Genomic DNA, 23,774 nt, shown 5'->3' with positions numbered 1-23,774 from the left:
TCCATCCCCCAGCAAGCCATCGCTGAACTAGCAGCTGTGGGCCACAGTTATCTCCTCCCGTTTTTCTCACGTGGTAACCGTCCTTGGCCTTTGGAAGCCAGTGTTCTCCCACGACCCAGGGTTTATGGGAGGGTCACTTCCAACCCCGTACGCCATAACTTTGACAGAGCCCTGAATCTACTTTATGGACCTGCTGCAAGCAGAAAAGCTTCTAAAGTCACAGCTACCAGAGGGACTGAAGTCACAGAGTTATCAAGGGCAAGAGAGGACGCCAGGGAGGCTCGGCAGCTCCTGCAACACCCACTCACAGCTATCTGGAACTCCAGTTTCAGGGGTCCGGTGCCACCTCCTGACCTCTGAGGGCACCAGGCACACGCAGGCAAATATATACACAATAAATAAACGGAATGGGGGTCACACTCTGGTTTTGGAACTCTGTCTTGAGCTCTCTCCAAACCTCGGTGGCACCACAGAAAAATGACCTGAGCTAGACATCACAACCAGAGGAAGATGTATTTGCCAGCATCGAACACCTTCCTTCCAAGGGCCGCAGATAGCCTCGGCACATCATCATAGTAAACAGCATCTGCTGCTTCATATGCCCAAGGCTAGCCCTGCCGTGCCTACGTCTGGGTTCCAGAGAACATTGTAGGGGAGTGGGAGTCTTGAGAGCAAAAATGGGTATGGAAGTTGGAGCTTCCTCTAGGCCAGGGACAAGCAAGGGCTAAGGAAGAGCAAGCGAGTATGAGGAACTGAACCGGAGAGAGTCTGGCAGGCTTGCCTGGGGCAGCAGTAGAGAGCTAGGGCCCAGGCCTGGAGCAGGGGGAAAGTCGGGAGTCAGCCACAGCTCTAACCAGGCCTCGCTTCAGCTCCCGGAGCGCTTTCTAGCCAGGGCGCCAGGTGGCGCTCTCTTCCCTGTCCAGCACAGCTCTCCGCCCCCCTGCAGGGAAAGGTGTTTACTTGTTTGGGGGTGGGGTGGATGAGCCTCTAGGGTGGGTCTATCCAAGGTTAGCCAGGAGAGCCCGAGGCCAGCGCCCCTGCCTTTACATCCCGGGGCAGAGCATCCCTCCACCCCGAATGACCAGCCTCTCTTCTTGGCTAAGCCGTAAGTAGGGGACCTCTAGCCTTCTCCACCTGGGGCTCAGGGGAGAGACAGACAGAGACACAGAGAGAGACATTATTAGTCACTGACGGGAACAAAGGCCCTAAAGGGTTTTCCTGAGAGCAACCACGTGAAGCTATTTGTTCCGGGGTATTCCTGTTGCCTAGAGCAGGTTAGAGAGAGCCCAGCGTTTCTAATGCTTTCTGACGCTTGGCACCTTGGGTCTGTGAAGACAGTTTTCCCTTCACTGGAGCAGAGGAAGGTCAGCCTAGGCTCTGTAGACCAGGCTGCCAGGCTGGTGCCTGCATGTGTGGTGCAGACGTGCCAATGAGGGGCCATTCTTGTGTCTACATAGCTGGAGATACCCCGAATGACACAGCAGGCAGGTAGGGAACTGGAGGGTCAGTCTATCTCAAGACCCAGGTCAGTAACACGAGCTTTATCCGAGCCCCTCCAATTCTGAATGCTTCACTTCATTTTTCTCCTTCCCTATAGAGAGTTCTTCACCCCACCCACTTCCTGGGCCTCCCGCCATCACCACCATCTCCTACCACACTGGGGGGGGGGGGGGCTTCCTTCAGTTTCCTACAGGAACATCTGTCCCTTGGGGTGATAGTTTCCAAATCTGAGTTTCCTCCACCTCTTCCTAAACGCATGACTCAGAGTCCCCCGTGTCCCCTCTGCTTCCTTCCTGGGGACCCTGCTGGCTGGTTCTCAGGTGCACCATGGGCTAATTCGGCATGAGGAGCCCTGTGTCCCACCAGTGTCATTCTGAACTTCCAGGGTCAAGATGCTGGAGGCCAACTAAGGACAGCCTGGGGGGAGGGGTCAGAACAGCTGCAGGCCTGTCTTCTAAGAGGACATCTCGGTTGTCAGGCCTTTCTGGAAATGGTGGAATTCGGCCTGGGAATCTGCATGTGTAACCAGCAGCCCTTCCCCATCTAAGCCTGCAGCTGCAGGGGCCTCCTGTGTGCTGCGTTCCCCAGGGGACCTGCTCCACCTCTTCTCTCTCCTCTGCAGGGAGGAGTGAAGGTCCTCATCACAGGCCCATGGCAAGAAGCCAGCAATAATTACAGTTGCCTATTTGACCAGATCTCCGTGCCTGCATCCCTGATTCAGCCTGGGGTGCTGCGTTGCTACTGCCCAGGTGAGGAGGCTGTACCCAGTGGGGATGGGGGAGGAGGAGGACTGTAGACTCTGAGTCAGACTTGGGGTGACCTTGACTCTGCTTTCCTCGGCCATGAAGAGGTACGCTCACAGTCTATTACATAGCGCCGTTGGGGCTCGTGGATCTTGTATCAACTGGGAAGACCAGGCGTACTCCGTGGGGGTTGTGCCGAGAACAAAGCAAAAGGACTATTTAAAGAACCAATTAGTCAAGTGACATATCCGAGTTGGGGCCCAGCTGGGGCCAGGCCAGGGTGACAGATAGACAAGTCTCTTCTACAGTAGAGCCGATCTCACTCCTGCCCCGGCCCAGGCCACCCTGAGGCTCAGAGGACTCACGGCCTTGTGTTCACAATATTGGCTCATTGGGGCACGGGGCAGGTTCGAGGAGGTCAGGGAAGCCTTCCGTGAGGAGGGACTATGGGGAGCTGGGGTGTGGGAGTCAAACGAGGAACGAGGAAAACAAGCCCCCTTGAGAGCTACGCACACAGGTAACATGCTTCTAGTCTCAAGGCCGCAGGGGAAGCCAGCCAGATGCTCTGTGCCCTCTGTAGTTCCATCTTCTCCTTTTCCTCACATCCTGGGCCTCAGTATCTAATTCACGAGGTCTTAGGCCTTTTAGCCTGTGATTCCCTTTTACCTGAGATCTTTCTAAGGGACCTCAGAGGTTCAGGCATGTAAAACTGGTCAATAAGTCAAACACTTAATTGTAACAAACCATAAGAAAATTGATTTTAAGACAACTATTTGGTATTCATATAATTTATCATCTATCAAAGATTCGAACAAATTTGCACACTAACAAATGGATGAGTTTGTTTGTTTTTCCACCAAATATTAAATCTTGGGTATTTGATACCAACGGGCGTAGAACATCTTCAGTATTTTTCAGTTAACCGATATCTTGATCTTATAATCATCAGTGCTGAGAATATGTCAATTTCCACATAGATGAAGTATAAAGTGGCATAAATTTGGCTTTGGGCCACTTTAGAGATTGTTGGAAGTTCTGTCGTAACTGCAAGCCAAAACTCATGTAATGATTTAAAAAAAAAAAAAAAAAAGAAATAAACTAACCCACAACTCAAAAAAGCAATCTTTAAAAGCAGACGTTCAAAATACAACACAATCCAAATGGACTCGTGTGATATTTATGTGCTGAGGAGCGATGGAAGGAAACTATGTAGTCTCTGTTTTCGGGAGTTGAGCAAAGAGCGTGGTGTAAGCAGCAGAAACACTGCAGTTCTTAACAGACAAGTCCCAGATCAGAGACAACGTGCTTCAGGTACGGCTTGCTGGTGTCGTGTACCAGGACGGCCAGGAAGAGCAAAGCACCTATGTTACATATTCAGTGAAGTCACTTAAGCCAACACGGGCAATCACAGCCCAGAAGGCCTCAGACTCACTACGCATTTATGTTGGATTTTTGGTTGTTGAATGCTTAGAAACCTTTCACTGTTGCCAAACTTGGCGTCAACTTTGGTGTTCCATTTGGCAACATCTTATGGGATCATGTGACCCACGGTTTAAGGAGCTCTGATCTCTTTAGATTGGTATCTCTATCTGGCTGACCTCTAACTATATCTACTTCCCTGTTAGCCTGTGGAACCCATGAAGACAGGAGACTGTGTCACTCTTGGTGACTGTTATGTCCCTAGGGATAGCAAGGGGCCCGAGGTGCTGGAGATCTGTAAAGAGGAGACTGTGTCTCCAGGAGCTTGAAAGCAGTTTGGAAAATATGACCTTTCTGCTCGCTTGGCTGAAGCTGGGAAACCTTTGTCTCACTAACCTCCCGCATCACCAGCTCTTTGGCTAGCTCGTCCACCTAGCCTGGGCACGGGACAGAGAGGCAGAACAAGAGAGATGGGACATCCGATGTTGTCTGAAGCCAGAGATGGTGAAAGTAGGGTACTTCCAGAAGAAAGGAGGGTACTTCTGGCAGAATCCAAATGGGGAAGGAAAGAAGAGACTCCCAGACAGAAGCAGGTTAACTAGGACTATGTAGGCCAGTAGGGTTTCCCTATCCTCAGTGTGGCCTCTCCCCCAGTGCCGGTTTGTCTTGCTGACCCTGTCTCCTACTGCAACAGTCTGGATCTTACAAACCAACCATTCCTCCTACCTGATCTCTCCCTCTCTCCCTTCTTCCTCCCTTTTCATCTTCCCACTCCCATCTTCCTCCTTCTCTCCCTCCTCTCTCTTCGCCTTTCTTTGCAACCCACCAGATCAGAATGTCCAGCTTTTTGGGGTGGGCATCAACTGTTCGGCTTAGTCTAGCTCTTCACTCTGCATGCTCCAGGATGCCTTATCTGGTGCCTGTAGCTCCCATGCGTGTGTATACACACACACACACTCACACACACACACTCACACACACACTCTCTCACACACACACACACACACTCACACACATACACACTCTCACACACACTCACACACACACTCACACACACACACACTCACACACACACACACACACACACACACACACACACCTTGCTGCTGACCTAGCTCTCAATAGCTTCAAGGCTGGCTCCAGAGGTACCCAGCCCCAGGTCCTCCCAGCAGCCACCCAGATGGCCACCCTGGGCCGAGGCAGCCTATCTCAGTCCAGGAGACATGGCAGCGTGCTATTAAACTGTCTACTGTGCACCTGCTGTGGGAAGGGACTTGCCTCGCCTATAAATAGTTGACACATCTATTATACCTGGCTTAATACCTTGCCTCGGGTTCCTGACAAAGGACTGGGCTTTGAATGACCTCTAAATGATGTCCCATGTCAGGACACAGAGAATTCTGGGGGCTGGAATCAGCCCCATCCAGGTATGTCCTGTCAGCCACATACCATCTGGGTAACCTTGGAGATAAGTATCCTTGAACCTTAGTCTTCAGAGACCTTCTTCCTTACACCAAAAAGCATAAGGTGATCAGGGATCATGAAGCGCTTGCCTTGGGGCTCTTCCCGCAAAGGCTTTCCTAGAGAGAGTGGGACGGAGGAAGGAGAGCCAGGACCGTTCTGGTCTCCTCAGGTAACTTGCCTGTTCTCTGCACACTTCTGGATCCCCACTGCTAATCTGCAGAAACCATCCAGGCCACTTTTTCCTGGTCACTGAGGAACTTTAGAAGGGCCACTGGTCACTTCTAAAATATCCTTTCTCCGGCCAGATGCCACAAAACTAGGAGCCGTGTGCCACGGTCTGGCTGCTGGGCTCCTTCTGTTGGTAACCAGCCTCACAAAGTGTGTCCCACAAGTGTATATCGTTTTAACATCGCAACGGAAGCCGGTCCTGTCCGGCGTATTGATTGGTTGGTTCATTCGTTCATTCACTCATTGCTTCCAAATCATCTGTAAGAGACTCCAGCTTGCCATGGGTTGAGTTGACACTTAGACTGCAGCTAAGATGAAGTCCCAGCCCAGGGGGACACCTGACTCAAAGAGCTTGTAACCATAGGCTGGGTCGGGTCAACCAACTGCTCCCTTGGGAGGTGCCAGCTGCTAGAGATGTCATCTTGGGGTCTTCTAGAGGAAGCCAAGACCAATCCTAAAGGACAGATACCAAAACCAAACTGGCTTTGCCCACAAAAAGGGGCTCAGAGGCTGGTGAGCACAAGCCAAGCCACCTTAGAGGCTGAGATTGGGAAGGGAAGAGAGGCATGGAGAACGTAAATGCCAACTGCCCGGCAGCCTGGTGCATCTGCTTGGGCAAACCCCAACCTTACAGAGAACAGAGTTCCTCCAAGTTCACACTGTTGCTGGCAACAGTGGACATATGGTCTGGGTCTGTTCTGAGCCCAGGGGGAGGTTGAGTCAGGTGATGCCGTGGACTAGAAACAGAAAGTGGAGGAGTCTGCCAAGAAGTCTGCTGACTTGCAAGACCCACTCGGTCTCCTAGGAAGCCGTCAGAGACCAAACGGTGAACCCGCAGTGAGCAGTACACGTGTTAAAGCAGCTCACTTAAAGAAGTTGCGATTGGCCAGGACAGGATCTTGACAGAGAGTGTGGCCTTGACCGGAGGGAGCTGAGCTGACAGGGTCTTAGCTGTTGGAAGCTCTGACACTCTTCTACCTGAAGACAGAAAATGAGGAACAAAAAGATGCAGCAAGGGGAAGTGGAGAGGGTGTGGCCAGCAGAGAGGGTGTGGCCAGCAGAGGGGTGTGGCCAGAAGAGGGTGTGGCCGGCAGAGAGGGTGTGGCCAGTAGAGGGTGTGGCCAGCAGAGGGGTGTGGCCAGCAGAGGGGTGTGGCCAGCGGAGAGTGCACAGCAGAGTGTACACAGTGGAGAGACTGCACAGCAGAGAAGGTATCCACCGTGGAGGTCCCTTGTAAGACATATGGATGTGCATCTCTGGGAGGCTGGCAGAAAAAGGGTGGTCCAGAGCCAGTCTAAGGAAGGATGGAAGAAGATGTCACAACAGGCAGGGAATAAGGAGAGCACAGAGGCCCTTAGGCAGGAAGAGGTTCGCCAACGGGAATCTGATTTAACTGTACTTGCATGGGGAAGCCAATGGCTTTAGACAGCAGAACGGTTTGATCAAAATTATGTCTTTAAAAGATGATTCTGAGCTGATGTGGTAGTGCACACCTTAATCCTAACACATGGATCTCTGTGGTTAAGGCTAGCTTGGTTTATGTAGTGAGTTCTAGTCTGCCTGAGGCTACATAAGAGACCCTATTTCTCCCCGTTCCCTCCCCCCACCCCCCAAAAAAAGATTATTCTGAGAGAATGGGTTAAGAGGAGCAGTAACCTAAATAGGAAAGCCAGGAAAACTGGGCTAGGGGTGACCTTTAAGGAAGAAGAGTCCCCTGGTAACGTCCTTTGGGAGTGCTCAAGGCAGCACCCCCCATTGCAGCAGGAACAGGCCTAAGACAATTGGCTTCGTTGCCTTTGGTGAGAAGCCATTGTGTCCGCAGAGGCAGGCACAGAGGAGACTCAGAGGGAGTCAAGGAAGCCTGTGGGTCCTGAGTCTGACACCTTGAACTGGCAGGTCCCCCTTGTACTGCATCCCTGGGCATGGTGGGACACTGGACACAAATACACCTGGAAAACAGAGCGCCCTGGGATCACAGGGAAAGTTCTCAGAGCCCTTCCTCCCTGTTGGTAAACCAGGCACATCTCTAGGAGAGAACAGAGACCACAATCTTGGAGTTTTGCCCAGGGATGTGGGGTGGCAAAAGACTGAATATTGTTGGGGATCCGTATCCATAAAAGAATCATGGGAGGTTCCGCAGGACGCCCAAGAAGCCCATCCTTTCAGACTGTGTCCTGGACACCTGGGCAATGATGTCCCCAAGACCTGTTTTCTACATACAGCTCGATTGGAGAAAGGCCATGGCCAATGAGATGGGTTTCCCGTCGGAAGTGGGATCTGCAGATGCCCTTTGAGGGAAGCCAGAGCTTCACCCTGTCCTCAGGAGCAGCTGACTTGGATGGCTTCCTCTTGACCGTAGGCTTTTGAAAGCCAAGAGCCCAAACAGTAATATGATTCCTGTGCATTCTCCCTGGAAATCAGCCTGCTCCTGCCGGGGGAGCGTCTGTGTGGTGGCGTCCCAGCTCCAGTGAAACAGTGCCCAGAAAACATAACCTGACCCCTATTAGGGTATTGCGCCCCAACAGAGCCATTGTAGCCTACAAGACATCTTTGGAGACCACAGTGCAGCCCCCAAGATGTCAATGGTAATATCTTGGTGGCGTAGCCTCCGGTAATATGATGTTATATTGTAGGTCTCCCGCAGATGTAGGTCTCTGCCTCCAGCAGGCTTCTCTCCTGTTCCTAAAGAGAACATTTCATCCATTTACGTGGCTCATTCAGGAGTTGTTGAACCCCAGGTTTGCATCAGAATACAAGCTCATGCTTTCCCAAGGTCCTTGGAAGTAACACTGTTCTCGCATCTCACTGAAGCTCTGTAGCTACCCTGCCCACAGCATCTCGGGCTAACAGGGCCCCAGGGAGAGCCCCAGATGAAACTCTTGCTGCCATCGGGATGCTAAGCTCCTAAAGCATTGAGGATCTCACCCAAAGTGAGTCAGGACAGGGCTGCAGGAAGGGGCCAAAGAAACACAAACCCTCGGATGTACCCGGAAAGAAAGCATGGGACAAACCATTGGTCAAACCTCAGGTCGCTGCCCATCCCAGGTAGCACAGGAACAGACTGCTAAGACACAGAGGCTTGTCAAATATGATGGCACATGCCATTAATACCAGAACTCAGGAGTTGAGACTAACAGATCTCTGGGATTTTTGAGATCTGCCTGGTCTGTATAGTTCCAGGCCAACAAGGGCAATATAGTGAGAACCTGTCTCTAAACAAACAATCAAACAAACAAACAATAAACAATCCTTTGGGGATTCCAGACACCTGGTGAATCTGGAGTCAAGAATTTTTTCAGAGGTGCCACACTTGGTCCTTTTGGGATAGGCGGGCATAGGCTGGGTAAATAGCTGGTTGTTAACTGAATAGGGGGTTATTGGGAGGGAACCCCTCACCCTGACCTGTCTCTTTCTGACTTTCAGCCCATGACACGGGTCTTGTGACCCTACAAGTTGCCTTCAACAATCAGATCATCTCCAACTCGGTGGTGTTTGAGTACAAAGCTCGGGCTCTGCCCACTCTCCCTTCCTCCCAGCACGACTGGCTGTCATTGGACGGTAAGAATGGCGTTCTGGTCTTCTTCTTGGACACAGAGGGAGAAGAAGTAAGAATGTGGGGGGGGGGGAGGAGCTGGCAGAGAGGGGCAGGGACCGGTGTCAGGGTCAGCTAAGAGGATCTGCAGAGTCCTGCCATTGACTATGAGTACACACAACCATTCAGCTTGTGTCGGGCTACTTGTTAGCCCTATCTTAATTCAGCCTCTCTTAGCAACAGATGAAGCATGTGAAGCTGGCTTGTAGCTGTCACTCCTGCCAAGGTGTCTGGGTGGTTGAACAAGCTCCCCGGGAGCTGGGAGAGCCCAGCAGCAAGTCCAGCTATAATGGCCCTCTGGTGCTGCCTCTGTATCTCCTACAGGAAGAAGCAGGGCTCCTGGGGGCATAGCCCAGCCCCATGCCTCCTGGAGAAGCTAGTAACCCGGGTGCTGTGGGAGCACCTGAGGCCTTTGTTCAGCTGACAGGCTTGGGCGGCCAGGCTGCAGGCCTCCAGGAAGCTCAGCACGGCCATCAGCCCAGCTTCTTGGCTGGGTTTAAGCCTCTACCTGGTCCAGCTCCTAAGACAAGCCCAGGTTCAGAACCCTAGCTGAAAGAATACTGTAAAGGAGGGGCGGGGCTTGCTAGCCAAGCCCCAGAGTTGCTGGCCTTGGCCTTGTGCTGATGGATAGGTTTCTTTCACCCAGAAACAAAAGAATCTGTGCAGGAAAAAAAAAATGGCAAAGACAGGCTAACAGGTCCCAGGGTTAGAGGCTGCCTCCCTTTCCTACCTAGGCATGATACAAGATAGCCCAGAGCTGGCAAGTCCTGGGTGGGGCTTTGCAGAGGGAACAAATCCAAGACCTAGGCTAAGCACCAGGGCAGTCCGTAAAGGGGACCGTCTACCTGTACCTTTGTTGGAAGCCACAACAATCTCTGTGTGTTGAAGGGCTAAGTACTACTCACCCACAGTGACCTCAACCTTCCTTCTCCTGTCGGCTGATGGTTCAGACCCTGCAGGGCTTTCTAGAACTTCTCAGTGTGTTCAGCCCAACCTTATCCCTGTCCCCACAGCCACAGGGTGCCTGGCAGCTAGCCACCTTGGCCCACGAACCCTTCGGAGTTACTCCCAGAGGTGGTTTGGGGTCAGCAGGCATCTGCACGCTGGCAGGACTGCCGAAGAGCACTGTGCTGGTCTTGGCAGGGTCCCTGGCTGGGGCTGGAACCAGCATGAGCTGGTGGCCTGTAGTGTGTAACCGAGAAGGGCAGAGTGACCAGGGGCTCCTGTTCAGGAAATCCGGTTTCAGTTTTGCAGAACAAAATGGAGAATGAAGCAAGATGCTCTGCAGAGTCCTGGTGACCCAAAGTGTCTCCTTCAGCCTCACTAGGGTGGAACCCAGGGATGCTAGGACCAGTGTCAGGTCCTGCCTTGAAAGCAAAGTCTCAGACTAAATGGTGCCTTCAAACACACAAAACATCTGCTGGCCCTTGGAAGCCCAGAAAGCCAGATATACCTAATGGTGCTTATGACTAATTGAAGGCAGGGGAGGACGCTGGAAGAGGGGAGTAACCTGACTACCTCATAACAAACATACTCCCAGGGCCCAGGCCCGGATTCCCCGCAGCCTCCTGCTCCAAGACGGAGCTCTCTCTTCTGTAGCTGAAATTCCTTCAGCCCTTGGGCACAAAACAGGAGAGATGGCATTAAGACGTGGGCATCTGAGCAACGCTGGCTTTTTTACCACCCAGGACCCTGCATGGGTATGGGGGCCACTCTGAAGAACCAGACTGGCCCTGCCTGTTTGGGGGAAGGCCATCCTGTTATCCACCAAGGCTCCTGAGCACTACAGAGGGAAGACCCGGGTGGCATTGTCTCCCCGTTTTTGCCACCAGTTCTTTCAAGTAATGGGAGGAGACAAGGGGTGGGGTCAGTAGGACTGTGCGATCCCACCTAACGCTTCTAGATCTCCTAGATGAACGCGCTTGGCTTGCCCACCACTTCACTCATATGATGGTCCGTGGGGGAGGGGAGCAGCTCTGAGAAACGCCAGGGGCATAATCTGCCCGGGTGCTGGAGACAGCTGAGACAGCCAACAGGAGGGCGGGGGTCTCTCGGCCTCCTGCCAACCGGTTGGCTTGGCAGCGAGCTTTGTGTAGAGGCAGAAGCTGCAGCGACCAGGCGGGTAAGCATCTCCCCTTTCCCTCCTTCGCGTCACCATTCCCTGCCGCGGCACGGCCACTGGGCACCTTCTCCATCACAGCTCACCAAACAGCAGGGACGTGTGTGCAAAGGCGGGGGTGGGGGTGAGGAGACTGCAGTACCGGGAGATCTGGGGCAACGCGGGCGGGAAGCGCGCACGCGATGCACACAGTACGCCCTCCCCACCACGCGCGCGCGCACCGCCGCAATGCGGGGTCTTTTCGCGCAATAGCTGGTGACGCGGGTCCCATGGGGTTCCAGTGCACGCTGGCTGCCGCAGAACTGCGGGTGTTCATAGGAAGAGCGCGCAGCCTTTCCTGGCTGGGAAAGCGCAAAAACACTGCGATTGCAGGCTAGTAGCTTTGCTGTCCTTCCCGGCATCGCCCTCCTCCGACTGTGGAGAGCGCTCTTTGTCCTTCCCCTGCCTTAAAACCCGGGATTATTGGGGACCATAATTTCAGCCTTTGCCGCTTTAAAACAATGGACTTGTTTACTAGATTCAAGGCCAGGTGGGGGCGCCTGGTTCCGAAACGCAGAGCATTAGCGCGCACCAGGCGCGTGCACGAAACAGCTGCGGCTCCGCCTTTGTCCCCCGCTGCAGTCTTTGTCCCCAGCGCTCAGTCTTGTCAGCTACGCAGCTTTTGTGTGTGCAGCCCCGCCCAGCAGAAAGCGATTTTCTTCTAGGTGGGGTCCTGTGGCTCAGGATTTAATGTCCCCAACCCTCCACTAAGGCAAGGCAAAGAGAATGGACTTGCAGAAGGGGGAGGTGCACAGGCACAGCAGAGAGCCTTCTGGACTACCACACCCTCTCAAACCTAGGTGGTTTCTCTATAGTGCTTTCCTTACTGGGCACTGAGGACAAAGGACCACATCTGCTGAGACCTCATTACGCAGGCAGCCTGTGGTAGTGCGCAATGCGTGGCTGAGTCCTGATTGCACCTACGCATAGGTACAAACAAGCCTGAGGGAGACAAGAGCGTTAAACCACCCTACAGCTCCAGCGCTCCAGGATGGGGGGTTGGGGGTTGCGCGGGAGGGGTTGGTGCTGGTGGTAGTGAAAGCCACTCAAAGGCCAAGTAGGCAGCAATCATCCAGGCTAAGAGGGATAAAAGGAGTGTCCTGGGAAGAGAGGACAGAGGGGAGGAGAGCCTCCATCTTTGTCCAGGCTCTGAGTACTGCCAAGTTTCTCTCCAACACCTAGATCCAGAACAAATATCCCAGGTTATTTCCATAGGACCCCAGGATGGTCAGCAATAGGTCTTGCAACAGGACATTGCTCCAGGCTGGAAGTAGGCAGTCATGAGGTCTGTTTCCCAGGAGGCTGTCTGGGAAGTGTCTCCTCTGTCTGCTATGGGTCTAGTGGATATGCACAGCCAGGGCTGTACACAGATCTGGGCATATGTTCATAAGGAGAATAAGCCCAGGCTACTTGCCACCGCAGCCCTGGAGCTGAGGGTGTGCTAGGCAGAGACTCTTTAGGCCACAGACAATGGGGTACCAGGTGACCTCTGTCTCTGGAATGGAACCCGTGGGTGTCTTTTTTTCTTTGTTACCATCAAATTCTCGAGAATCCAGTGGGCTGACAAGATTCAGGGGGGAGCTCCCTGCCCCTACCCCACCCCTACTGACTGTTTGAACTTCTGTAAGCTCCTTAGACTGTTGCTCTGCTCCTGCTGAGAGAGCTGGACTGAGTTGGAAGCAGCTCTCCTGGGCTGGTCACTTGGACAGGCCGCTGATCTCACCCTAGGGAGGGAGGGACCTTGACATCTCAGGCAAGGAGGGAGCTGGGGCGGGGAGCTCTAGCTCTATATCCAGCCTACCTCCCATGCAAGCCTCAAGCAGGCTAGAGGTCTCCTTCAACTCACAGGACAAAGGAGATTATTCCCTGACACACATATACACAGCCCCTCCCCACTCCCCAAGCACCCTGGCTTTGGCCTAAAAGAAAAGGTAAGGTGTGGCTTCCTAGTTTAATCTGGTCTGACCTGCCCTCTGTGTAAACAGATGGCAGAGATGCAGCTGCCTCTGAGTTGTGAGGCTGCTGTGAGCAGGTCTAGCCCTGGCATATGGTCCCCTCCTAGCCGGCTTCTGACTCCAGCCTATGCCCAACACAGTTAGGGAATGACCCAGACATAGATACATTGCATACAATCCTGAGACTCTAGACACCTCAGGAGCTAGAGGTTCTCAGCTCCAAGACCCTCCTCCTCTCACTCAGCCCTATGACCTTCCTCCTGTCACTCAGCCCCAAGACCCTCCTCCTGTCACTCAGCTCTAAGACCCTCCTCCTGCCACTCAGCTCCAAGACCCTCCTCCTGTGAAGTTAGTAGCTGTTCTGCTAGTGAAGCTAGTAGCTGTTCTGCTTCACTTGTTCCTGAGAGGCCACCAGGACGCATCTTCTTCACACGGTGGTATTCTAGGGCCTTCCGACGAGGGCCCTCGTAGACCTGGGCATCATCCGCTTGGGGCCTGCTGGGTGGCAGAAGAGACTATATATGGGTGAACAGAGACCCAGAACGGTCCTCCCCCCCAAAAAAAATGGAGGAAGAGAGAAGCATTAATTTTGTATATTATAGCATAGAATACAATATTCACAAGAATTTTGTTTGCTAGGAAGAGTCTCACTATGTGGACTTGGCCGGCCTGAAACTCACTCTGTAGACCAGGCTGGCCTGAACTCATAGAGACCCACCTAGTTCTGCCTTCCAGTACTAGGATTAAAAACAGGGGCCACTGCACACAGTCTACAGATCTTATTTTTAAGAGAAGACAATAGTTAATTGTCTTGCCTTAGATAAACAGCTTCAAATCCTAGCATACTTAAAGCCGGGAAGCCCAAGATCATTTTGTCCTGTCTCTAGGGACACTGTGGACTTACTGTCGCCAGTAAGTAAGCAAAGACCAGAGAGGGAATAAGGACCCCACCTGGAGCTTTCCAAGTCTACCCAGAGTGAGCTTTGAGCAAACAAATGCTTGTTAGTACATGGGTCTCTGGCTGCTTCCCAGTACATCAGCCACCTGGGGGACGCGAGTGGCAGCAGGGTTGGTTTGAGCCAGTCTCACACTAGGGTCTTAGAGCTGAGTGACAGGAGGAGGGTCTTGGAGCTGGGGTCTTGGGGCTGAATAACAGGAGGAGGGTCTTGGGGCTGAGTGGCAGGAGGAGGGTCTTGGAGCTCTGGTCTTGGGGCTGAGTGACAGGAGGAGGGTCTTGGAGCTGAGTGACAGGAGGAGGGTCTTGGAGCTGAGTGGCAGGAGGAGGGTCTTAGAGCTGAGTGACAGGAGGAGGGTCTTGGGGCTGAGTGACAGGAGGAGGGTCTTGAGGCTGAGTGACAGGAGGAGGGTCTTGGAGCTGAGTGTCACCCTCTGGACATGCCCATTGTCTTCTCCATGCCATCTCCTTGCCAGTCCCTCCTGTTCTTTGTGGGTTCCACATGACAGGTTGGGGGCGTGGCTACTTTCCTTTCTGTTGCTGTGATAAAACACTGACTGAAGGCACCTTAGGGGACGGAAGCCCCCTTCTGTGGCTTCTACATTAAAGTCCTCATTCATCATCAACATGGGTGGTCAAAGCAGGAACTCAAGCAAGAGCTGGAAGCAGAAGGCTTCTTGCTGGCTTGTGCTTGGGTTAGCTTACTTTACAGCCCGACCACCTGGCCAGAAGACGGTGTTGCCCGCAGAGGAGTGTGCACACCCACATCAGTTACTAACCAAGACGATTCCTTATAGACATACCACAGGCAAATTGGATCTGGCCATCCTTTAATGGAGGCTCTAGGCTGTGTCAAGTAGGGGCGGTTAAAGAGAACGAGGGTTGATGTAGCTGCATGGGTCCTGTCATGCTATTCTTAATACTGAGGGTGAGAACCAGGTCTGCATTCAGTTGTGGGAAGCAGCTTGGCTATGGAGACTCCTAGTCAGACCGTCTGTGGCCCCTGTTCCTGGGACCCAGGGAAAGTAACTTCCTGATGTTTACATCTGGAGTCACCCTAAGTGACTTCACATAGAGCTCCTCTCTGTGGCTAAGAATAAGTCTCCCTGCAGCTTCTTTGCCTTGCCTTCCTGGAGTAGTGACAAATGGTACCCTACCAAAAAAGGGTCATTTAGGAGAGAAGCCAGCCCCTACAGAGGCCAAAGAAACAACCATTGCTATCCCAGTACAGCTGCTTGGGTAGAAAGCAAAAAAGTGTCATGGAGGAGGCCGGGGGACCTGTCAGGTGCAGGCCACATTGTGAACCTGGCTCCCAGCCACTGGGGATGAGTTGGCTGCCCCGCAAGCCTGTGGGAGAGAGTCTCCATCATCAGCAACACCCCCCTTTGACTTCCGGCTTCCCCTATAGCTACAATATAGTTACCAAGAAGGGCAGAAATGTAGGCCTGAGGTCCAGGGCAACAGGGCCAGGCTCCCCTCAGAGGATGTGAGAAGAGTTCCATGTCATCTTACCCCATGGCAGATAGCTATTAATGGCCTTTGTCACCCAATATAATATGGTAATATAACCCCAGTCCTTCCTCCGCTGACATGCGGTCATCTCTCTTCTCTGTGTATCTGTTTTTATGTAAGGTGCCATCTAGTCCACTGTGACCTCATTAACCAGCCACCTCTGGCATTTGGCCCTACTTCTGAATCAGATCACACGCTGAGGTTCCAGTAGGCAACCCAGAACACCAGCTCTTGAGGACTGGTGTCCGGGGGCATCCAGAACAATACCGTGGTGGTTGGAATGAAATACCCTCCCCAGTTTCTGGTTTCTGGCATTTGAATACCTAGTCTTCAGTTGGTAGAGCTGTTTGGGAGGCTTAGGAGGCAACAAGGAGGCCTTGGCTGGAGCTTGAGGTTTTAAAAGCCTTTACCATTCCCAGCGTGTCTGCTCCCTCGTGGTTGAGATGTGAGTTCTCGGCTGTTCTGCTACTGTGCCTGCCTGTTGCCTGCACTTTCCTGCCATGATGGTGACAGACTCCTATCCCTTTGGTCCATAAGCCCGAATAAGCCCTTCCATAAGTGGCCTTGGGCATGGTGTTTTATCACAACAACAAAAAAGTAACCAAGACAGACACCCAGTGTGGTCCGGGCCATGTTGTAAGGGAGCTGAGCTGCACAGAACACAGAAGCCTCAGCAGGGTTTGATCTCCATGGGACGCTGACCAGATGTGGTGAGGTCTGCAGCACGGTGCAGCCCCATACTTAGGAGCAATCTGGAAGGGAAGTGTAGCTCCACACAACAGAGAGCGCTTATTTTGTGGACACTGGGGTATTCACAGAGAAAGCAAGCTACTGCTGGGATAATGATGCTTTATGCTGGTCCTGAAAAACAGGACCAAAACAAGGCATTGGCATCCAGTTTCTGAACCCACACATCCATGTACCATGGACATGTGGACCAGCATAGCCCTTGCCAAGATCATAGTCCTTATTGACCACATGACCCTTCCGCCCTATGAGCCCTGCTAATTAGTCCTGCCTCTTTTGAAGCCCCTGTGTCCAAACCTCTGGACCTTCACACTCCTCCAGCTCCTTTCAACTCCCCTGCCCTGTCACCAGCTCCTCCTTCTGGAAGGTTCTATAAATGCCTACTTAGCTGGCCTCTTTCTTTTTTTCTTTGCCCACCTTCCCTGAGGACTCAAGCCTAGATCTAACCCACTCTGTCATCTACCAGTGTGCTAACGGCTTCTTCTTCTTCTTGCTATGACCAAGGGAGGAGTTCATCCCATCATGGTGGGAAAGACGTGCGTGAGAGTGAGGCCTTAACATGATGTCCATTCGGGAATCAAAGTGCTGAGGCCAGGACCAGAGGCAGCTATAGCATGCAAGGCCTTCCCCCAGCACCACCTCCCAAACAGCTCCGCTGGCTGGACACTCAGTATTTAAAATACAAGAGCACAGGACATGGTGACCACTCCTCAGTATGTCTTCCCAGATCTAGACCTGTCACGTGGCTTCCTATGTCCCACACTTCTTCCCGGCCTTTTCGATGAACCCCAGGAGCAGAGTGGACCCCCTGCTTCTTCCTCCCTCCTCCCATGCCAGCTCCAGCCTGGTACTTTTCTCTCCTTCATTTCTTTCATGCTTTCTACTTCTCCCCATCCCCAACACCGCTGTCATATAGCCCAAAATAGTTGTGCACGTCCTAGCCTGTCTTCTGGCCTCCTTCCCCCAGGACATTCATTCTTCCGTCATCCTGTAAATATGTGCTAAGCCTCTGTCGGGTGCCAGGCACTGGTCTAGGCCCTGGGGAGTCTTAACTCTCCCAGGGGGTTATATTCTAGTGGGGAGAAAGACAGAAGACAAGTTGCAGATAAAAACACCTGCTGGCAGCGAATGCTTAGCAGAGCTGAGCTAGCTGATCTGAGAGACTGATTAGGCAGGCATTTGGGGTTTGGGGTGTAAGAGAGGTACCTGTAAAGATGAGGTGTGTGTGAGGGGGTAGAATTCAGCTCATAGGACGGACATGCTAGTCAGAAAGATTCTGGAGAACCCGTCCGCAGGAGGGTGGGAATGAGTTGGGCATTACGGCACATCCAAGGAAGAATAAAGGAAGGTGGCAACGTAGGGGGAGTCAGCTAGAGGCCAGACACTCCAGTCCACGTGAGCTTCATCATCCAATGTAGGGAGCTAACACTTCGTCCTAAGGTCGGTAGGGAGCTGCCATGGAGGACAACCCATGTGCTCAGGCGTGTGCTAAGTCGGTGAAGTGGTACGCCCAGGTGCATGTTTAGGTAGATGACATAATACACTAGGCCACCCCAGCTGCTGTTTGGAGACTGCGCTGTGTCTCCATCCCGCAGGCTCCCTTCCCAGGGGCCAGAGCATCCGCTTAAGGCAACAGAAGCTAGGAGTGACTCTGACAGATGTGACTCTGTAACATCTTGCAGAGACACTGGCTCTGAGAGACATTTGGATGTAAATTCAGACATCCTACTGGGGTTTGGATGTCTGATGAGGAAAGGCACTAGGTGGGTTGATGTCCAGATTTGTGCCTTTAACAGCTAGAGGGACAAGTTATATTCTGAGACTGAGAAGTTTGAAGAAGCACCTGTGGGAGCCACGGGTGATGTGGCGCTTGGTTTTGGTGTGGTTAGGCGGGGACAGCAATGTTACAGTTGGCTTTGAAGGTCTGGAGATGATGGAGAATGAGGAACAGAATAGAGATTGAGGAGATCATGAGCATATAGGTGGGTATGTGTAATTGCTCCATGGAAAAGTATAGAAAGGGAAGTGGTGTGGTAACCATGGGTTAGGACAGGAAGTGGTGGCGTGTCCCTTTAATCTTAGCACTCAGGAGGCAGATGCAGGCAGATCTCTGGGTTCAAGGCCAGCCTGGGTCTATAGAGCAAGATTCAAGAAAACAAAATTTTAGAGAAACCGTGTGCGTATGTATATGTATTTTAAAAAAGCAAAACGGACCACAGGCTGGCCTAGCGCTTATTCATAAGCAGAAGAGGAGCTAGCAAAGAGGCTGTGCAGTCATGGAAGGCAGAAAGAAGAAAGCATTTCAAGAAGGCCTTGGTCATCATATCCGAGAAAAGAACATTCCACCCGTGTGTTGGAACCGTCTAGAAGAATCAAGGGAAGACCAAGTTTAGAGACTAACTCAAGCGTGTGGCCACACGATAGTGCCAAGCCTGTCTCAGCTCAGAATGACAACCTGGGGCAGGGCACCAGAGGGTATGAGCCTCTCAGACTGACCTGGTAGAGAGGCCCTGTGCATCCCACTGTTTGCTCCTTCTACCGCAAAGCTGGAAGGGAGAATCCAATCCCTGCTTCTCTTACCTTACACATCTGTTTGCTAGGACCGTGGGCACAAGGAAGGTAGCCTCACTCTTCCAAAGGGGTTGAACTCTAATCAGGAATAAACAATGATCATCCCCACCCAAATAGCATGCTGATGTCAGATGAGGGGAGGCAGCTCTAATCCTTGGCCACTGGACACTGCCATGGTTCAGGGATCCTGAAGGTAGGAAGGCTGCCCATCAAGTCTGTAGTGTGGCTGGTCCACTCTGCCATTTGGCTCGCTTCTGTGGTGTTCCCTAAGCCAGGCTCCAATCATCTATCTCTCCGAGAAAGGATGAAGAGGCTGGTCGGTAGATCCAGCTGCAGAGAGAAATGGCCCTGGAGCCAGGACAGCATCTGCAGTAAAGAAGCAGAGAGGCAGGATGCAGGTTGGGACCTTTGGAGACTTCAGAAGGAGACACTGCCCAGGTAGTGCAGCTCCAGGTGTGGCTGAGGGATGGTCCTCAGCCTCTGACAGGAACCAAGGCTGAGGCCTCTCCTCAAAGTTTCTAACAACATACATGTCTGGTCCTGTCTTCATGGTCCAGTGACCTAATCTATCACCTCTGTGACACCAGAGCATTCCAAACAGTCTTTGACAGACTGAAGACCAGCTTCCTATACTGTAGTCATGGCCTACTGTGAACTAATGGCATGAGCAGTTAAGGGGGGGGGTGTGAGTTGATCTTTAGTTAAAGCCAGGAACACAGGGTGAAAGCATCAGTATATGAAAAACAAACCCAGGTCTCACTTGCAGGAAGCCTGGGCCCTGGAAGACCAGTGTCCCTATACCAAATCATAGCTGACCCAAATGGACGTCTCCAAATAGTTCCCCCTGCATGGTATCTTCCCTTCCACCTGCTTCCCCTTCTCCACCCAACAGCCAAGCATCCCTAAACCCCAGGAGACAGGAAGGCAGATGAAAAAGAAGCTGGCTAGAACCCCAGAGCTTCCAGCAATGTAGTTGCTTCTAGCAACATAGTTACAGTTTCTTTATCAGGGTCAAGGGTCACCAGAGGTAACCTGGCTGAACAAGCTGATGCTCTTTGCCAATAGTCACACCAACGAGAGGGATGGAACCTGACTCTCACCCTGGGCTCCAAATGCCACATGCCAAGGAACCAGTTCTGTTATCAGCAGATGGGGACCATCTCCAGTGGAAGCCTCTGGGGGACTTTTCTCCTGCTGTTGCCACCTGAGATGTATGGGGGTGTGAGTAGAGGACTCCACCCCACCCATCCTCTCCCCAGCTTGGTGCTACTTTTGGAGAGTCACCCTTGAGACACACAGAAGAGTTGTCATTGTTGCTGCCCAGCTTTCAAAGTTCACCATGCCTCAGGTCACAGCCACAAAGTATTCATGTGGTGCCTTTACTCTGATTTTCCAGTAACCTTCCAGGTCCTTGTTCACAGGGGAGGACACAGCCACCAGAGTGAGTGGGTGGTACAGGGAGTGGAGGATACAGTGGCCCTCCTTTTACCTCCATGCCATGAGCATCTGTCTTCTCAGTCTCTCCCAAGTCCCTGTGGCGCTGCCTGAGTATTGTCCCCTGAGCTTGAAGCATGCTCTGCCCCTGCTCCCTCTCACTGCCCCCTGAAGAAAGCCTGCATATCCTGCTTTCCCATAATGCTTTGTAAATTCCTCATTAGCAGCTTTCCCTGTAATCATTACTGGAGTAGCGTGTGTTCCCTTTAGCCACCAGGTGCTGTCCCAGTGCTGGGAATCAGAGCAGGTGCAGGTGGGTTGATGAGGTCCATGGACTTGCCAAGTTTAATGTCAAGCAGAAAAGAAAATTCAGACCTGATGGAAAACTCAGGATGCTTCTAATGAGGCAGGACTCCTCAGTGAAGTCTAGGAGGGATTTGTTGAAGAAATGCCCTTTGAAGAGATCAGTAGGAAGAGCAAATGTTGATTCCATGAAAACAGAAGACAGGAAGATTCCAGGCCAAGGTGACATACACAACAGCTCTATGATGGGATGGAAATATTTGGTGAAGGCTCTGAGACGGGAGAGAGGTGGTGAGTCTGGCTGGCAGTGACTGCAGCACTCAGTTCGAAGAAGCCCTGGACAGATTAAAGCAGCCCAGAAGTATGGGAGGTAGACCAGTTAGCTGTTCTGATGAAAGATCAGAGAAGAAGGCATAGAGTTAAGGAACAAGGGGGGAGGTGACATTAGTACTGCCTGTGGATGGTTTGCCTATGGGCTCCACACCATTCACCTTGGAAGACTGGTCTGAGTTTGGTGAAGCTTGATTGAAGGCCCTTTGGAACTTTTTTGAGACCAGTCAATGATAAGTGGCCACAGCTTTCAAAACCTAACAAAGCTGACAAGCAGGAGTAAGGTGTCTGCATGAAGGTGGTCCTGGATAGAAGGAGTCAGCGAATATGGATGAGACTGACAAGGGCAGGAATATAGCTGAGTCCCAAGCAAGGACTTTTTTATCTTAATTAGCACTGTAAGAGCATCTGCTGTAGAGATGTAGGGATGTACCAGCTCTCAATAACTGGATCTTCAAGTGGGATGGATGAGTGGGTGAATTGATGGATTTATGGGTGAGCAGATGATCATGATGGATGAGGAGGGAGGTGAGTGGGTAGATGGATGGATTGATGAATAGATGGATGGGTGAGTGGGTAGGTGTGTGGGTGGGTGGGTAAGTGGGTGGATGGATTAATGGATGGACAGATGAATGGACAAATGGGTCACTGGAGAAGCCCAGCAATGTCTTTATAGCCTTCATCCCCACCGCTTGCATTGGCTTTGGGATGTCTGATGTCAGAACCAAGCTGGGGAAGGTGTCCATCGTTAACTTTTCTGCTCACTGGACAAGCTTCAGGCAAGTGACTCAAGGGGAGTGTGTAGAAGCATCAGAGAGGAAGGAAACTTCCCAGGCAAGTTACTGCCTGGCATACTGCCCTCCAGGAGGGCTTCATTGACCTTCTGTGACACCAACTACATGTTCAAAGGTCCCTAAGGGCATTGATAAATTATGAAAAATACAGTGAGGGTTGCTAGTCTCACACCGCAGCGTGTTGCCACAGAAGGACACAGATCATAGTCAGAAACAGATGTGTACGTCTAGGGGGTTACCAAATGCGGAGCTCCCATTTTCTTCTGAGCATGCTGTCACGAGCCATGTTGTTTCCCTGGCACTGATGTGTGACAGTCTGTGGCTCTGTCACACGAGCTCTGGTCAGTTTGATGGCACCAAGCCACACTGTTAACCTCTTGGCATGGTATTGCTGAGCTATCCTGTGATCTGGATTAGAGATAAAGGCCATATGTCTCCACCACTTAAAGTGGTGCTCCCTGTGTGTCCTCCCCCCAGTAGATTACATGCTTCTATCTTCGTGGTGGGAATGCTGAAGATCCCCGTGTGGTCACTTGTTTTTAAAGCACCGTTGTGCAGCTTGTCAGGAGCACATTTTATCCAGAAACATGATTCGAGTGAATATTTTGTCTTCTATGGAGACTATTACGGACAGTTCAGTACTCCCCCCCCCCCACTGCAATGTGAAACCAAATGGGTTCCAGATCAGTCTACCTAGATGTGAGATTAAGTGGGGGAAATGCAGGTGCGTCATTAGCTATGGTGGTTATTACTCTAAATATATTACTTCAATCACAACAATCACTCATCTGTTCAGTGACCCTGAAAGGACCCTGAGTCTCACTTCCATCCTACAGATAGTACCCCGGGCTGGAGCAATGTTCTCGTTTTTGTTAAGTGTTCTCCCAAATGTTCCTTCCCTGTGGCAGGCTTATGAACAGTTTCTCCCCCTGCCCACCACCCCCCTTTTCCCTCTCCCTGAACTGGCACCCATGAGCCTGGGGAAAACTAGATTATCTTGTGTGGCTGACCTCAAGCAGTGTCTCTGTGACTTCCCTCAACACTGATGGGAATGGACCTGGCTTGGCAAATGGTAGCCAGCTGATAGGTGCCATAGTCTTTTACTGTGGAGACGGTTCGATACGATGCTTAAGGCATCTGGTGGTGTTGACTATACCGTCAGAAGGCTGGGTCTAGGCTATCCCAAAACAGCTAAAACCAGAGAATCAGGGTTAGGGGACTGCAAACAGGGCCTGTATGGGGGCTCAGGAGCCAGTGGCATCCAGAATCACAAGCAGGGTCCCAGCAGGCTGGGCTTGAAGCCTCCAGTGCCGTAGAACGTGGAAGCCCCCAATGATCCCTTTCTCCTTTGTTCTGAGCTAGTCTCACTCCGAAGCCCAGGCCGGCCTTGAACTTGCTGCAATGCCCCTGTCTGACCCTCCAGAGCACTGGAATTGCAGGTTTATATGCCACCATTCCTGTCCAGCCTGGCGCATTTTGAGAACCCTTCTACTCCCTTTCCCACCCCTGGAAGCATCAGGCAAGAGCAAGCTGAGTGGATAAGACAGAAGTAAAAAGGTCTGGAACTCCAAGACATCCCCCTGCATCAGAGGCAGCCTGCCTTGTCTCCCCACCACTCCTCTCTGTTCTTTCTACACTTTTTGAATCTCTTTTCTTCCCCTTAGCCCCCACCTTTGTTTTCTTGTTGCTGCTGTCAGGGACTGAGCCCTAGCCCTCGTGTTTGGAGGCCTGTGTATATCTCTACTCGGTTTCATTCCCAGTAAGAAAGTGAGCAGTGCATAGGGAGTGCTTTGAGTCAGCTGAACAGGAACTGAACCGCGGAGAACAGGTGGGTGGGGAGTTTCCTGTTCCCGGGGGCAGATAACTCAGGGTTACCTGGCCTCCTCCTCCGTCTGGAGGGCAGTCTAGATCACAGTGTCCAACTAACCCAACTAACTTAGGAAAAGTGGTCAGCAGAACCAAACGTAGTCTCAGAGCCTGGAGTTGGCACCGTGGGGGTGTGGCTACATGGAGAAGGGCCACTGTGGAGACGTGATCTTGGTGTCAGTGAAAGGTCAGCAGGAGTGATG

At 52.1% G+C, this 23,774-nt stretch overlaps 1 protein-coding gene across 9 annotated transcripts in view; it reads left to right on the top strand.

Annotated features, from left to right (window-relative positions):
* The window catches only part of CAMTA1 (calmodulin binding transcription activator 1), a 773,163-nt gene that overhangs the window by 692,792 nt on the left and 56,597 nt on the right, over positions 1 to 23,774 (top strand). For 8 of the 9 annotated variants that reach the window (XM_080921358.1, XM_080921354.1, XM_080921355.1 and 5 more), the window contains 2 exons: positions 2,123 to 2,249; positions 8,778 to 8,912. In XM_080921358.1, coding sequence (XP_080777484.1) covers positions 2,123 to 2,249; positions 8,778 to 8,912 — 262 coding nt within the window. Of the gene's footprint in view, positions 1 to 2,122; positions 2,250 to 8,777; positions 8,913 to 23,774 lie in introns of those variants that run through there. The other variant, XM_080921350.1, reaches the window with a different exon arrangement.

This window comes from Micromys minutus, assembly GCF_963924665.1.
Source record: "Micromys minutus genome assembly, chromosome: 9".
Classification (NCBI taxonomy): domain Eukaryota; kingdom Metazoa; phylum Chordata; class Mammalia; order Rodentia; family Muridae; genus Micromys; species Micromys minutus.
This window is presented reverse-complemented; position numbering and strand designations above follow the sequence as displayed.